Raw genomic sequence first — 13888 nt, 5'->3', positions numbered from 1 at the left:
AAGCTCATAATCCCCGCCCCCCCCCCCAAATACTGTAACTCACAGCTCTAACATTGTGTGTTTGTATTTCAATAATCACACATTTATTTGCCAAGTTCCACTAATGCCACAGTTTTAATACCCCAGGGATTTAATACTTCCTGTTTAGCCCCACTACGGCTACTTTAGGTTAAACTCTGTCATCTTTCATATGTTCTTCTAACTCGTTTCCAACCCTCTTTTAAGCATATGTTGTTATTCATATGATCACTTAAATACTTCTCCCACCCTCCAGAATAATTTATTTCCTTAATCTCCTGATTGCAAAAAAGACACGCCTATTGTTGATGTTTTGTAAGTAAAAAAAGAATAAATATTATCTTTATTGTAGTTCTTTTTCAAGGAATAGCTACTCTAGCATTTTAGTGTATAAGATCTCATTTATTATATAGGATTACATTTTCATATGTAGGATTTCTATTTTCCAAATAGTAGTATACATTAATATATTAAAATATGGTTTGAAAATATATCTTTTCACCCTTAAAAAGTATGATATGTAAGCATGTTAGTCACTCAGTCATGTACGATTCTTTGCGGCCTCATGGGCTATAGCTGGCCAGGCTCTTCTGTCCATGGAATTCTCCAGTCAAGAATACTGGAGTGGATTGCCATTCCCTTTTCCAAGGGATTTTCCCAACCCAGGGATTGAACCTGGGTCTCCCACATTGTGGACAGATGCTTTACCATCTGAGCCATCAGGGATATACATGTTTTCATATCAAGATTTATGATACTGTATTTTCTATTAATTTATAAAGGAATATATGAAATTATTATATATAAGTAATATGTAATATAAAAATTATTATATATAATGAAATATATAATGAAATTATTATATATATAATGAAACTATATAATGAAATTATTTTATCATTATTGTTGAATACTGATGGAGATTTAGTTTTTTATTACTATTAGAAATTATTCTATGGTGACTGTAGTATTTTATACATCTTTTTTGGACAATTATGATTGTTTCTTTAGAAATATTTGTAGAAGCAGAATTTCTGGAACACATATATGTTCTTGACACATTTCTATAGATGTCTGACACATTTTTGACAAAATTCACTTTAGAGAGTGCTCTATCTGTTTAAATTCCCAGCAGCTTTCTGGATTTTGTCCATTTTTCCCACTGAATTTCATCATAATAAATATTTTAACAACTTGTTAGGCAAAGATGGCATCTCATTGTTTTAACTGCATGTTTGTCATTAGTTAAACACTAAATACTTTCTTGTTCACTGAATTGCCAGTCACATTCTTAGCTCATTTTTTATCTTGATAATTATTTCTTTAAAAATTTATGCACATTTTATATATTCCAAAGCTGTTATCATTTTGTCATACAGTACTGATTTTTTTCCTCAGTATTTACCCTTTAAATACAAATTATTCATTGACTTTCTTTTGCACCATTTCATTATTCTTACTGTTAATCTATGTCTCTTTTTGATCTGCAAGTAGTTGGTATATACAAAAACTAATACTGCCCTTACAAAAGGACTTTGTAATAACTAATTACATAGTTTTATGAATTCCTTAGTCAAGGAAGAAGGCAAAGATTATATTTTAAAATCATGTTTGTATCTCAATGATAAACCAGATCACTTGCACACCTGTGTACCCAGTAGGTGTTGAATTGGAGTACTGCAATTCCTGCACACCTATCCTGTAGACCCATGCAAAACTGCAAATATTTTCCACCCCATGCTTCAGCATGAAGAACCATTAGCTATTTTCTGGGTCTTGCTAAAGAGTTTTTTTAGTGTTGTTTTATAGTTAAGAGCCAAGGTTATGCAGATAGCAAATCCTGAGTTTGAGTTCAGGCTTGACCCTATCAACTTCCTAGTTGTGTAACCTTGATGAAAGTCTCAGATTGCCAATCTGTAAAATAGATCATTATGGTATCTATCACACTGAAACCATAATCACAGAAAACTAGTCAATCTAATCACACTAGGACCACAGCCTTGTCTAACTCAATGAAACTAAGCCATGCCCGTGGGGCCACCCAAGACGGGTGGGTTATGGTGGAGAGGTCTGACAGAATGTGGTTTACTGGAGAAGGGAATGGCAAACCACTTCAGTATTCTTGCCTTGAGAACCCCATGAACAGTATGAAAAGGCAAAATGATAGGATAATGAAAGAGGAAATCCCCATGTCAGTAGGTGCCCAATATGCTACTGGAGATCAGTGGAGAAATAACTCCAGAAAGAATGAAGGGATGGAGCCAAAGCAAAAACAATACCCAGTTGTGGATGTGACTGGTGATAGAAGCAAGATCCGATGCTGTAAAGAGCAATATTGCATAGGAACCTGGAATGTTAGGTCCATGAATCAAGGCAAATTGGAAGTGGTCAAACAGGAGATGGCAAGAGTGAATGTTGACATTCTAGGAATCAGAGAACTAATGGACTGGAATGGATGAATTTAACTCAGATGACCATTATATCTACTACTGCGGGCAGGAATCCCTTAGAAGAAATGGAGTAGCCACCCTGGTCAACAGAAGAGTCTGAAATGCAGTACTTGGATGCAATCAAAAAAGTGACAGACTGATCTCTGTTCGTTTCCAAGGCAAACCATTCAGTACCACAGCAATCCAATTCTATGCCCCAACCAGTAACACTGAAGAAGCTGATGTTGAATGGTTCTATGAAGACCTACAAGACCTTTAAAACTAACACCCAAAAAAGATGTCCTTTTCATTATAGGGGACTGGAATGCAAAAGTAGGAAATCAAGAAACACCTGGAGTAACAGGCAAATTTGGCCTTACAGTACAGAATGAACAGGACAAAGGCTAATAGAGTTTTGCCAAGAGAACGCACTGGTCATAGCAAACACCCTCTTCCAACAACATAAGAGAAGACTCTACACATGGACATCACCAGATGGTTAACATCGAAATCAGATTGATTATATTCTTTGCAGCCAAAGATGGAGAAGGTCTATACAGTCAGCAAAAACAAGATCAGGAGCTGACTGCAGCTCAAATCATGAACTCCTTATTACCAAATTCAGACTGAAATTGAAGAAAGTAGGGAAAACCACTAGACCATTCAGGTATGACCTAAATCAAATTCCTTATAATTATACAGTGGAAGTGAGAGATAGATTTAAGGGACTAGATCGGATAGATAGAATGCCTGATGAACTATGGACAGAGGTTCTTGACATTGTACAGGAGACAGGGATCGAGACCATCCCCATAGAAAAGAAATGCAAACAAGTAAAATGGCTGTCTAGGGAGTCCTTAAAAATAGCTGCAAAAAGAAGAGAAGCGAAAAGCAAAGGAGAAAGGGAAAGATATAAGCATCTGAATGCAGAGTTTCAAAGAATAGCAAGAAGAAATATGAAAGCCTTCCTGAGCAATCAATGCAAAGAAATAGAGGAAAACAACAGAATGGGAAAGACTAGAGATCTCTTCAAGAAAATGAGAGATACCAAGAGAAGATTTCGTGCAAAGATGGGCTTGATAAAGGACTGGAATGGTATGGACCTAACAGAAGCAGAAGATATTAAGAAGAGGTAGCAAGAATACACAGAAGAACTGTACAAAAAAGATTTTCATGACCCAGATAATCATGATGGTGTGATCACTCACCTAGAGCCAGACATCCTGGAATGTGAAGTCAAGTGGGCCTTAGAAAGCATCACTACGAACAAAGCTGATGGTGGTGATGGAATTGCAGTTGAGCTATTTCAAATCCTGAACATGATGCTGTGAAAGTGCTGCACTCAATATGCCAGCAAATTTGGAAAACTCAGCAGCGGCCACAGGACTGGAAAAGGTCACTTTTCATTCCAATTCCAAAGAAAGTCAATGCAAAAGAATGCTCAAACTACTGCAAAATTGCACTCATCTCACACGCTAGTAAAGTATTGCTTAAAATTCTCCAAGCCGGACTTCAGCAATACGTGAACCATGAACTTCCAGATGTTCAAGTTGGTTTTAGAAAAGGCAGAGGAACCAGAGATCAAATTGCCAACATCCGCTGGTTCATGGAAAAAGCAAGAGAGTTCCAGAAAAACATCTATTTCTTCTTTATTGACTATGCCAAAGCCTTTGACTGTGTGGATCACAATAAACTGTGGAAAATTCTGAAAGAGATGGGAATACCAGACCATCTGACCTGCCTCTTGAGAAACCTATATGCAGGTCAGGAAGCAACAGTTAGAACTGGACATGGAACAACAGACTGGTTCCAAATAGGAAAAGGAGTATGTCAAGGCTGTATATTGTCACCCTGCTTATTTAACTTCTATGCAGGGTATATCATGAGAAACGCTGGGCTGGAAGAAGCACAAGCTGCAATCAAGATTGCAGGGAGAAATATCAATAACCTCAGATATACAGATGACACCACCCTTATGGCAGAAAGTAAAGAGGAACTAAAAAGCCTCTTGATGAAAGTGAAAGAGGAGAGTGCATAAGTTGGCTTAAAGCTCAACATTCAGAAAATGAAGATCATGGCATCTGGTCCCATCACTTCATGGGAAACAGTGGAAACAGTGTCAGACTTTATTTTTGGGGGCTCCGAAATCACTGCAGACAGTGATTGCAGCCATGAAATTAAAAGACACTTACTCCTTGGAAGGAAAGTTATGATTAACCTAGATAGCATATTCAAAAGCAGAGACATTACTTTGCCAACAAAGGTCCATTTAGTCAAGGCTATGGTTTTTCCTGTGGTCATGTATGGATGTGTGAGTTGACTGTGAAGAATGCTGAGTCCCAAAGAATTGATGCTTTTGAAATGTGGTTTTGGAGAAGACTCTTGAGAGTCCCTTGGACTGCAAGGAGATCCAACCAGTCCAATGTAAAGGAGATCAGTCCTGGGTGTTCTTTGGAAGGAATGATGCTAAAGCTGAAACTCCAGTACTTTGGCCACCTCATGTGAATTATTGACTCATTGGAAAAGACTCTGATGCTGGGAGGGATTGGTGGCAGGAGGAGAAGGGGACAACAGAGAATGAGATGGCTGGATGGCATCACCGACTTGATGGACATGAGTTTGAGTGAACTCCAGGAGTTGGTGATGGACAGGGAGGCCTGGCATGCTGCAATTCATGTGGTCGCAAAGAGTCGGACATGACTGAGTGACTAAACTGAACTGATCTGATGGTATCTATCTCTTGATGTCTTATGAGACTTAGATGTTTACCTAATTTGAGATAGGGGCATCATTAGCACTTGATAAATGATGACTATTATTTTAATATTATCATTGCCATCAAAATTAGTTAGGTACTTCAGATGAATTGTAATACTGTAACTGTTAGTGTTTGAATTATTACTTATTGCATCATTAACTTATTACATGTTTCCTGTGTTGCCTCTACAGAGAAATAATAACAGATATCCAACTCTTTAAGGATGTATTTTTAAGAGAAATTACATGGGAATACATGAAAAAAATTGAATGAAATGCATATTTCTTTAGCTATTAGAAAGAATAGTAAGAATATTCTGCTTATTAAAGTAGTCATATCAGTCTTGATAGGCTATTATTCTTAAATAGTAAGCAAATTCCAGTTATGTACATATCCTTCAATTTCCATTAGATAATAACTAACTCTAATTAACCTAAACTAATACTTGGCAACTTTCCTATCTTAATAAACCCAGGTAAATGAATTTTAATAAAATAACATAAAACACTAAAAAATCTATTATGTTTATATTAACAAGAAAAAAAGAATAAAATAATTTTGTTGTACCTGGGAACAAAGTAAGGAGAATAATCAGTCTTAAAAATCATTCACAGTTAACACTGCACAATAAAGGAAAATCACCCATAAGATATTTTCAAGCATATTCATGGTGGAATAGCAATGACAGTGACAATGGGTGTCTCAAAAGAAATACGAAGCAACAATGTTGTCAATCTTTAGGTACTTATAGAAACACAATGAGGAAATATAAGTACCAGGAGAGAAATAACGCAATAGCAGGAGAGAAATATTAGTACTTCTTTTCTTAAGGTTGTGTTATATTTTCAAATTTGGTCTTTAGGGAACTTTAAGACAATAGTTATTGTGGCACATTAAGAAGAGTTAAGTTTTTTTTTTTTTTCCTATCAAATAAGTATATACAGTTGAAATACATGAGAATAGACATTTCTAATTATTCTACTGAGCTCCCTGAGTAAAGAATTGAAGAAAGTATTTTAAAACTTAGTCTTTTATGAAAATATTATAATTGTCATACTCAAACATTCTGTGACTTTGAAATGTATTTAAACAGCATGCTAACATTGCTCTGAGTCAAAAAAATTACTTATTGCAAAAAACTTATTGTTTAAATTGTGATCAGTCCTACTAAGCTTTGTCACAAATAAGATAACTTGTGTTGCCCAAGATTTTCTTGATTTCAGAACTGAAAGTCCCATGTCTGGGGAGCAGCCTCAGTCTGTACAGACTGAGGTAGTTGGGCACCCTAGTTACAGGACACTTGAATACACATTGCCGTATATATATACACAAAATACAAAGTCAAACCAAGAATAAGACTTAGTTTGACACAAAATTTTAAATTCACCTTTAAGTGAGCAAAATTGATTATGAACAGAGTATTTGCACAGTCTGATTAAAAGCAAAGAAAGAAATGCTGCTTAATATAGATTAACAATGATCAAAATTTACCTTAATAAGATACTTACTTTTGTAAAAATTCTTCATGGCCACATATACGTAAAAGATGATCTCTGGGGAATAACTGGTCATTTGTGCAAAAACGTAGAATTTCTGCAATTAGGTCTTTGACAAGATAATTAGCTAAAAACAGGATTGAATAATAAATGTTAATAAGAGCACATTATATATTGGCTAAGTAAAAGATTTTGAGCACAAAAAATGATGCATGCATTATGAACTGTTATAACTGTCTAGCTCCATCAAGAGGAATTAAAATGAGATACATCACAGTTACTGATCTGATTATATTTGGAGATTTTTTTTTAAGTATTTGCATTTTCTTTGATCACTCTGTCTTCATATAATCTAACAGAGCTAGGTATTTCATTTCTCATTCTGAAAACTTTGAAAAAAAAAAAAAAAAAGAAAGAAAACTTTGGTAATGGTAGCTTCTGCATTAAAAAAAAAAGAAAAAGTTCTACTGTGGTTATCCTTAGAGATTTGAGAGATGCCAAAGAGATTATAGAATGAATGCTAGGTGGCAAGCCAGGAGTCTGACCCAAATATGGCAGCTTCCAAAGCTGGTGCTCTTAATAATTCTGAGTCTTCACACATTATCGTTCTTCTTTTCCTGTACAGAATCACCCCAGATTCTGTCTTGGACAGCATTATAATAACCTTGAAGGACATGTGCTCTTTTTCTTCATCTTCCCTAGGACTCAAAGTGTCAGCGTATTATAGGGTAAAAACCCTTTGCTGTCTCATAGTCACATTCTACATTATCCCCCCATAGTGACACACATATACCATTTAATTATGTTTGCCTATGAAATAGTTTGTATTTATAGATGATAAAGAGGGATTCATTTATTATCATATATGATAATAGTTAGAAATTAGGGACAGAAGAACCTGTTGGGCTACAATCCATGGGACCACAGAGAGTTGGACATGACTGAGGAACCAAGCACACAGACCCAAAAGTGCTTTCAATGTGATCTTGAATGAAAGTAGGTACAACAGACTGTATTGATGATCCTTATTGACGATTTCAACAGCATACTGCAAATCCTCAATTGCACTTACTCAAGGCTGTATATTGTCACCCTGCTTATTTAACTTATATGCAGAGTACATCATGAGAAATGCTGGGCTGGAAGAAGCACAAGCTGGAATTAAGATTGCCGGGAGAAATATCAATAACCTCAGATATGCAGATGACACCACCCTTATGGCAGAAAGTGAAGAAGAACTAAAGACCCTCTTGATGAAAGTGAAAGAGGAGAGTGAAAAAGTTGGCTTAAAGCTCAACATTCAGAAAACTAAGATCATGGCATCTGGTCCCATCACTTCATGGGAAATAGATGGGGAACAGTGGAAACAGTGTCAGACTTTATTTCTTGGGGGGCTCCAGAATCACTGCAGATGGTGAATGCAGTCATGAAATTAAAAGATGCTTGCTCCTTGGAAGGAAAGTTATGACCAAACTAGGTAGCATATTCAAAAGCAGAGACATTACTTTGCCAACAAAAGTCCATCTAGTCAAGGCTATGGTTTTTCCAGTAGTCATGTATGGATGTGAGATTTGGACTGTGAAGAAAGCTGAGCGCCGAAGAATTGATGCTTTTGAACTGTGGTGTTGGAGAAGTCCCTTGGACTGCAAGGAGATTCAACCAGTCCATTCTAAAGGAGATCAGTCCTGAGTGTTCTTTGGAAGGAATGATGCTAAAGCTGAAACTCCAGTACTTTGGCCACCTCAAGTGAAGAGTTGACTCATTGGAAAAGACTCTGATGCTGGGAGGGATTGGGGGCAGGAGGAGAAGGGGACGACCCAGGATAAGATGGCTGGGTGGCATCATGGGCTCGATGGACTTGAGTTTGAAGTGAATTCCAGGAGTTGGTGATGGACAGTGAGGCCTGGAGTGCTGCAATTCATGGGGTCGCAAAGAGTCGGACATGACTGAGTGACTGAACTGAACTGAACTGAAGTTGAGTTTTGCTTATAATTATATGTCTACATTGATTTGACTTCTTTTACCACCAAACCATTGGGAAAGGTTTTTGTCACATACTGGCTTACAAAACATAGTATAAGTGGTATTATTGAACTTGCCATGAAGAAAAAAAAGGAAGCATATAATGTTGGATTTAAAAGTGCATTTTATGGGCGATCAAGCTGTTATCAATAAAATGTTTAGAGAAACAAATGGTAGTGATCATCAGGGAATTAGAGATTACAGAAATGCCCTGACATAGACTTATATGTGCTACTGCTTGGTAATATTGACTGAAATATTATGAATTGAAGCTACAGGAAAATATAGCCACAAGCAAAATCAAGACTGGAAAGGCTTTGAAAAGAAGGGGAGAGCATTGCCAATGTAAAATGGCAGGAAAATATTTCCAAAGACTCCAGTTTAATTTAATTAATTTGACTTTCCCATTTCCAAGACTGTATGGCCTATGCTATTTTGTAGTATGTATGCACTCATTATTTCACTACAGTCAGTTGTTGCAGTCTACATGAAGGACTCCATAAGCTAATTTCTAGCTGTTACTCCTCTTCTGTGCTTTGGTGTCATGTCTTTTGCTACTCACTCATGTTACTCCTTGGATGTCTCATTATCACTACAAATTCAGCGTGTCTGTATCTGAAATTACCATTTTTCTCCTTGAAGCCAAATAGTTAAGTGTCTGAAAGTTAAACATTTCATCCATATTGTAAGCCAACAAGTACCATGGTTTATTTTAAGTAGGTTTTATACCTGTATCTTCAATTTGGCAGCTAATATGATCCTTTTTCCAGTTTCTCATAGTTACCAACTTCATACGACCCTTCTCAATCTGTTGACCATATTGCCTACCATATTGAAAAGGCGAAGGCCCATTCGTGATTTTTTAAATTATGCTACTTTGCAGCTTAAATCTAGTTCTTATGCATCCTTCTCGATCCCTTTACATGTCTTTTGATATAAAAGAATCACTGTTGTTTTGCTTAGTGGTAAGTCATGTCCAATTCTTTGCGACCCCATGGACTGCAGCACACCAGGCTTCCCTGTCCTTCACTATCTCCTGGAGTTTGCTCAGACTCATGTCCATTGAGTCAATGATGCCATCCAACCATCTCATCCTCTGTCATCCCCTTCTTCTTTACTCAATCTTTTCAGCATCAGGGTCTTTTCCAGTTAGCTGGAGTATCACTGCTTTTTATTAAATCTAATTCATATATGATTATTCCATCACTGGTTTCTAGTTCCATCAATTTAAAGCCCTTCTCTTATGTAATATTCCCCCCTCTAAAGATGCTTTTGTCTTTTCTTTAAAATAATCTTTTTCTATTTAATATTCCAATAAAATCACTCCTCTTCCATTACATTCCCTAAGGATAGTATCTTATTTATTTATTTAATTTATACCTTCTCATTACTGCCAAATTTCTTTAAAGAGTACATAACTTCTGCCAATAGTTCTCAATTACTCTTTAATCTTTGCCAACTGACTTCTACCACTTTACAGGTCACAAATGACTTCCTAATACAGTTACAGCTATGTGTCACTTAAATCTAGAAAGTAAAGACACTGCCTTTAGAATAACTTTGGGGTTGGAAAAAAGGACAGGGAATCTTCTTCACTGAAGTGATAGCTGAAGATTGTAGAAGCAGAGACGACCTTGTTCAAAACACCTGCTCCTCCAGAAGGATTCTATTTTCTCACTCTGGGGGAAACAGAATTCTCTTTGGATGAGAATCTCTCACTGTCTCCTCCTCTTTCAGTCTAGATTTCGTTATTCCTTAAGTTTCTAGCAATAGCTTCTGTTTTTTAATGGTCATTCTTGAAATGCTCTTCATATTTTTATTCTTTAGAGTACATCTATGTTATTCAGTTCAGTTCAGTTCAGTTCAGTCGATCAGTCATGTCCGACTCTTTGTGACCCCATGAATTGCAGCACACCAGGCCTCCCTGTTTATCACCAACTCCCGGAGTTCACCCAAACTCATGTCCATCAAGTCAGCCATCCAGCCATCTCATCCTCTGTCTGTCTATATTATTAGTAAAGCACTAATATAAAGTAGCGAAGGGATCACAGTTTTGGCATAAAAATTACTTTAAAATGAAAATATTTGAAATCTTATCTGTACTTTTCTTATCTGAATAAAGCCAAGTCTCATAATACAGGTGCTATTAACTTCCTTCTGAGAGAGCTTCCTGCAAATTCCAGGAAGGAGACAGACTGCCCATCCACTAGTATAAAAAGATATATAATTATTGTTTTTTCTAGATGAAACTTTAAATATCTCCCTCTGCACACATTTTTATATTATGCTGTTATATAAATGTATACCTCTGAGTTTCACCAGGTCATTCATTAATGAATAACCCCTGCATGACTGTGTAAAGAAACCTTGTCTTTTTCTTGTTAATCTGTCTATTGTCAATTATGTCACTTCAAATTGAAATGGGCAGAGGAAAAGTTTTTCTCCTAAGAGTAGCATACACTACTCTGTATATTTTCATAAATGTGTCTTGTCTCCTCCTCTATTTTTTCCTCCTTCTCCTAATCCATCCTTTCCACCTCCTCCTTCTTATAAGCACTCTTAGTATTTTTGAGGCCACAGACATCCTCTTTACCACTGTACATTTCTAACACTTAACTCAGTGACCTAATCACTTTACTGAAACTGCTTGTAAAAGTCAAAAATGGCCTCTGGCTTGCCAAATCTAATATTGGAAATTAAATATTATAAACTGGAAGATCAGGAATGGTTTCCTTAGTTCCTAATTCTTTCTTCTTCTCCAGCCACGGAAGTCAGCATTACTCAGATATCATTCTGATTGGATCAAGGAGCAACACTGCATTGACCTTGGTGGTCCAATCGGAACCCTGCTTTCAGAAATTGGGAAGTGGATCTGAAAGCAGCTCTTTTGCCCTTTTTCTCTTTGCCCATTTCTGTTCCCCTGTAACCTTGAAAGAACCTAATTAACCTGTTGATTCTTTTCTGAGATAAAAAGAAGTAAGATGAAGAATTAAGTAGTTAAGAATGATTAGTTCTCTAGAACAACACCGCCCCCACCCCCTTGGCGATCCTGCAGACATGTCCCACAGGCAAGATAACATCTGAAGAGAGAGAGTCAGTCAACCTGCACAGAACAGAGAACAATGCAGAACCCAGTCTTCTGCCCCCACGATTCACTGAGATTCTTCCCCCACTTGTTTCCCTTTAAAAACTGTCAGGGCTGAGCAGAATCTTTGGAGAGGCCTTGGGGCATGAGTCCATCTTCTCCACAGACTGCCGGCTTTTCTGATTAAAGCACCTTCAATAATTCCTCCTGATTATTGGTTTTTAGCAGTGAGCAGGCAAACATGAGTTTGGTAACAGATCCAACAGATTGAACTTTCTTTAGAGATTGAACTTTCTTAAGGTAGCTGGCCAAATAACATTTAAGCTTGAGCCTGGCTTTCCATATGATTCAGAAAAGTAAGGGAAATGAGTCAGCAGAAAGTAAGAGAAACATAAGAAACAGTTATACAGAGAGGAGATAAGGTGAGAGACATACAGGAATTTTGGACTGCTTGTACATCAGATTTTTCTTCCCAAATGTTTTCTGAATTCCTACTCCTAAATGCTAAAGAAATACCTGGAATCCTTAAAAAAAATTTATTTAACTTATATCAGCAGGAGGTGGTTTCTATTAGTTTCAAACCAGATAATCCTAATACTCCTCCATAATATCGTTATGTTTGTAGTCATCTGTACAAACTTGGAGCCTTAGCTAGAGTAAGAAAGGAAAAAAAACAAAAAACAAAAAACAAAATCTAGTAATCATAATGAAACTACAGTCCATGGGTTACAAAGAGTCAGACATGACTGAGTAACTAACACTTCTACTTCAATGAAAAAATTAAAATCAACCTTGAATATTTATTGGAAGGACTGATGCTGAAGTTGAAACTCCAGTAACTTTGGCCATCTGATGTGAAGAGTCAAAAAGACCCTGATGCTGGGAAAGATTGAAGACAGGAGGAGAAAGGGACAACAGAGGAGGAGATGGTTGGATGGCATCACTGATTCAATGGATATGAGTTTGAGCAAACTCCAGGAGATAGTGAAGGACAGGGAAGCCTGATATGTTGCCATCCATGGGGTTGCAAAGAGTCAGACATGGCTTAGCAACTGAACAACAACAATTTGTCAAGAAACAGCAGTTGATAGGTAGACACTTAGTAGCAACAAAGGTTGTTTGAAGAACAAAATTGTTTTGCAAAAAGGTTGACTGTAACAGTGAAATAAATATTAAACAACTTAAAGAGATTCTAAAACTTGAGGGAATAAGAATCATCTGGTGAGTTTGATAAGATAGATACCTGGGATCCATCTGCAGAGGCTGATTCAGTAGATCTGCTAACTATACTGGACTGACAGGACTATTACAGTTCTTACTCTGAAGATACAGGCTATGTATCAATGTCTATTCCATCTCCCAGTTTATTTACTTTTGAATAAAACAGTTGTTTCTAAAGGATAAGAACAGCCATTTCCACTTACATGTAGCCTTTCTCTAGAATCTTTCTGAAATTTAGCTTTTATTTTTAATATGCTAAAAACTTGCTATACTGGCTATTTCACAGCAGGAAAATAAGGTGTCCTGGGGTGAGCTATGGAGAGAGTTCTTTGAAACAATAGCTAAACAAATGTTAAAAGATTTCCAGCTGTTTTCCTGTTACTTCACTTCAGGGCAAAATACTAGCTAATACTGCTTCTCTTAATGACTTCAGACTGTGGGCTCAAGGCTAGGCAACTCATACCAGCATTTAGGTAGATTTTTATACTTATTTGCAAGATTGCTTACCACATGGGATAAAATGAAGTCCTTTTGTTGAGTTATCAGTAAAAATATTTATATTAAACTTAGTATTAGAAAAGAGCTTATATGGAAATGCTGTTATCGTGCTCCAAATCTTCCCAGAATTGGAATCCATGTCAGCGGCGTGATATGATTCTCTTATTCTGAAAAATATATGTGAAAAAGTATTTAGGACAAAATTTCAAGAAACTTCTTGCAGGGTTTGCAATAGAAGATTTAATATAGGAAAGTAGCCAGCAGCTGATTTGTGGTACAGTGCTGTTAGCTAGGCTAGCTTGGTAAAGATTACAGTTAAACCAAAAATAACTGTAAATGTCTGGTCTTTAAATTTTCTCTG

General features: G+C 36.6%; 1 protein-coding gene across 3 annotated transcripts in view; it reads right to left on the bottom strand.

The window, feature by feature from the left end:
- PIK3C2G (phosphatidylinositol-4-phosphate 3-kinase catalytic subunit type 2 gamma) overlaps positions 1-13888 on the bottom strand; it is a 466126-nt gene that overhangs the window by 417846 nt on the left and 34392 nt on the right. For all 3 annotated transcript variants that reach the window (XM_040235274.1, XM_040235275.1, XM_040235276.1), the window contains 2 exons: positions 13537-13694; positions 6714-6828 (listed from right to left, as the gene is read on the bottom strand). In XM_040235274.1, coding sequence (XP_040091208.1) covers positions 6714-6828; positions 13537-13694 — 273 coding nt within the window. The remainder of the gene's footprint in view (positions 1-6713; positions 6829-13536; positions 13695-13888) is intronic.

The sequence above is a fragment of the Oryx dammah genome, unplaced genomic scaffold (genome assembly GCF_014754425.2).
Source record: "Oryx dammah isolate SB20612 unplaced genomic scaffold, SCBI_Odam_1.1 HiC_scaffold_29, whole genome shotgun sequence".
Classification (NCBI taxonomy): Eukaryota; Metazoa; Chordata; class Mammalia; order Artiodactyla; family Bovidae; genus Oryx; species Oryx dammah.
This window is presented reverse-complemented; position numbering and strand designations above follow the sequence as displayed.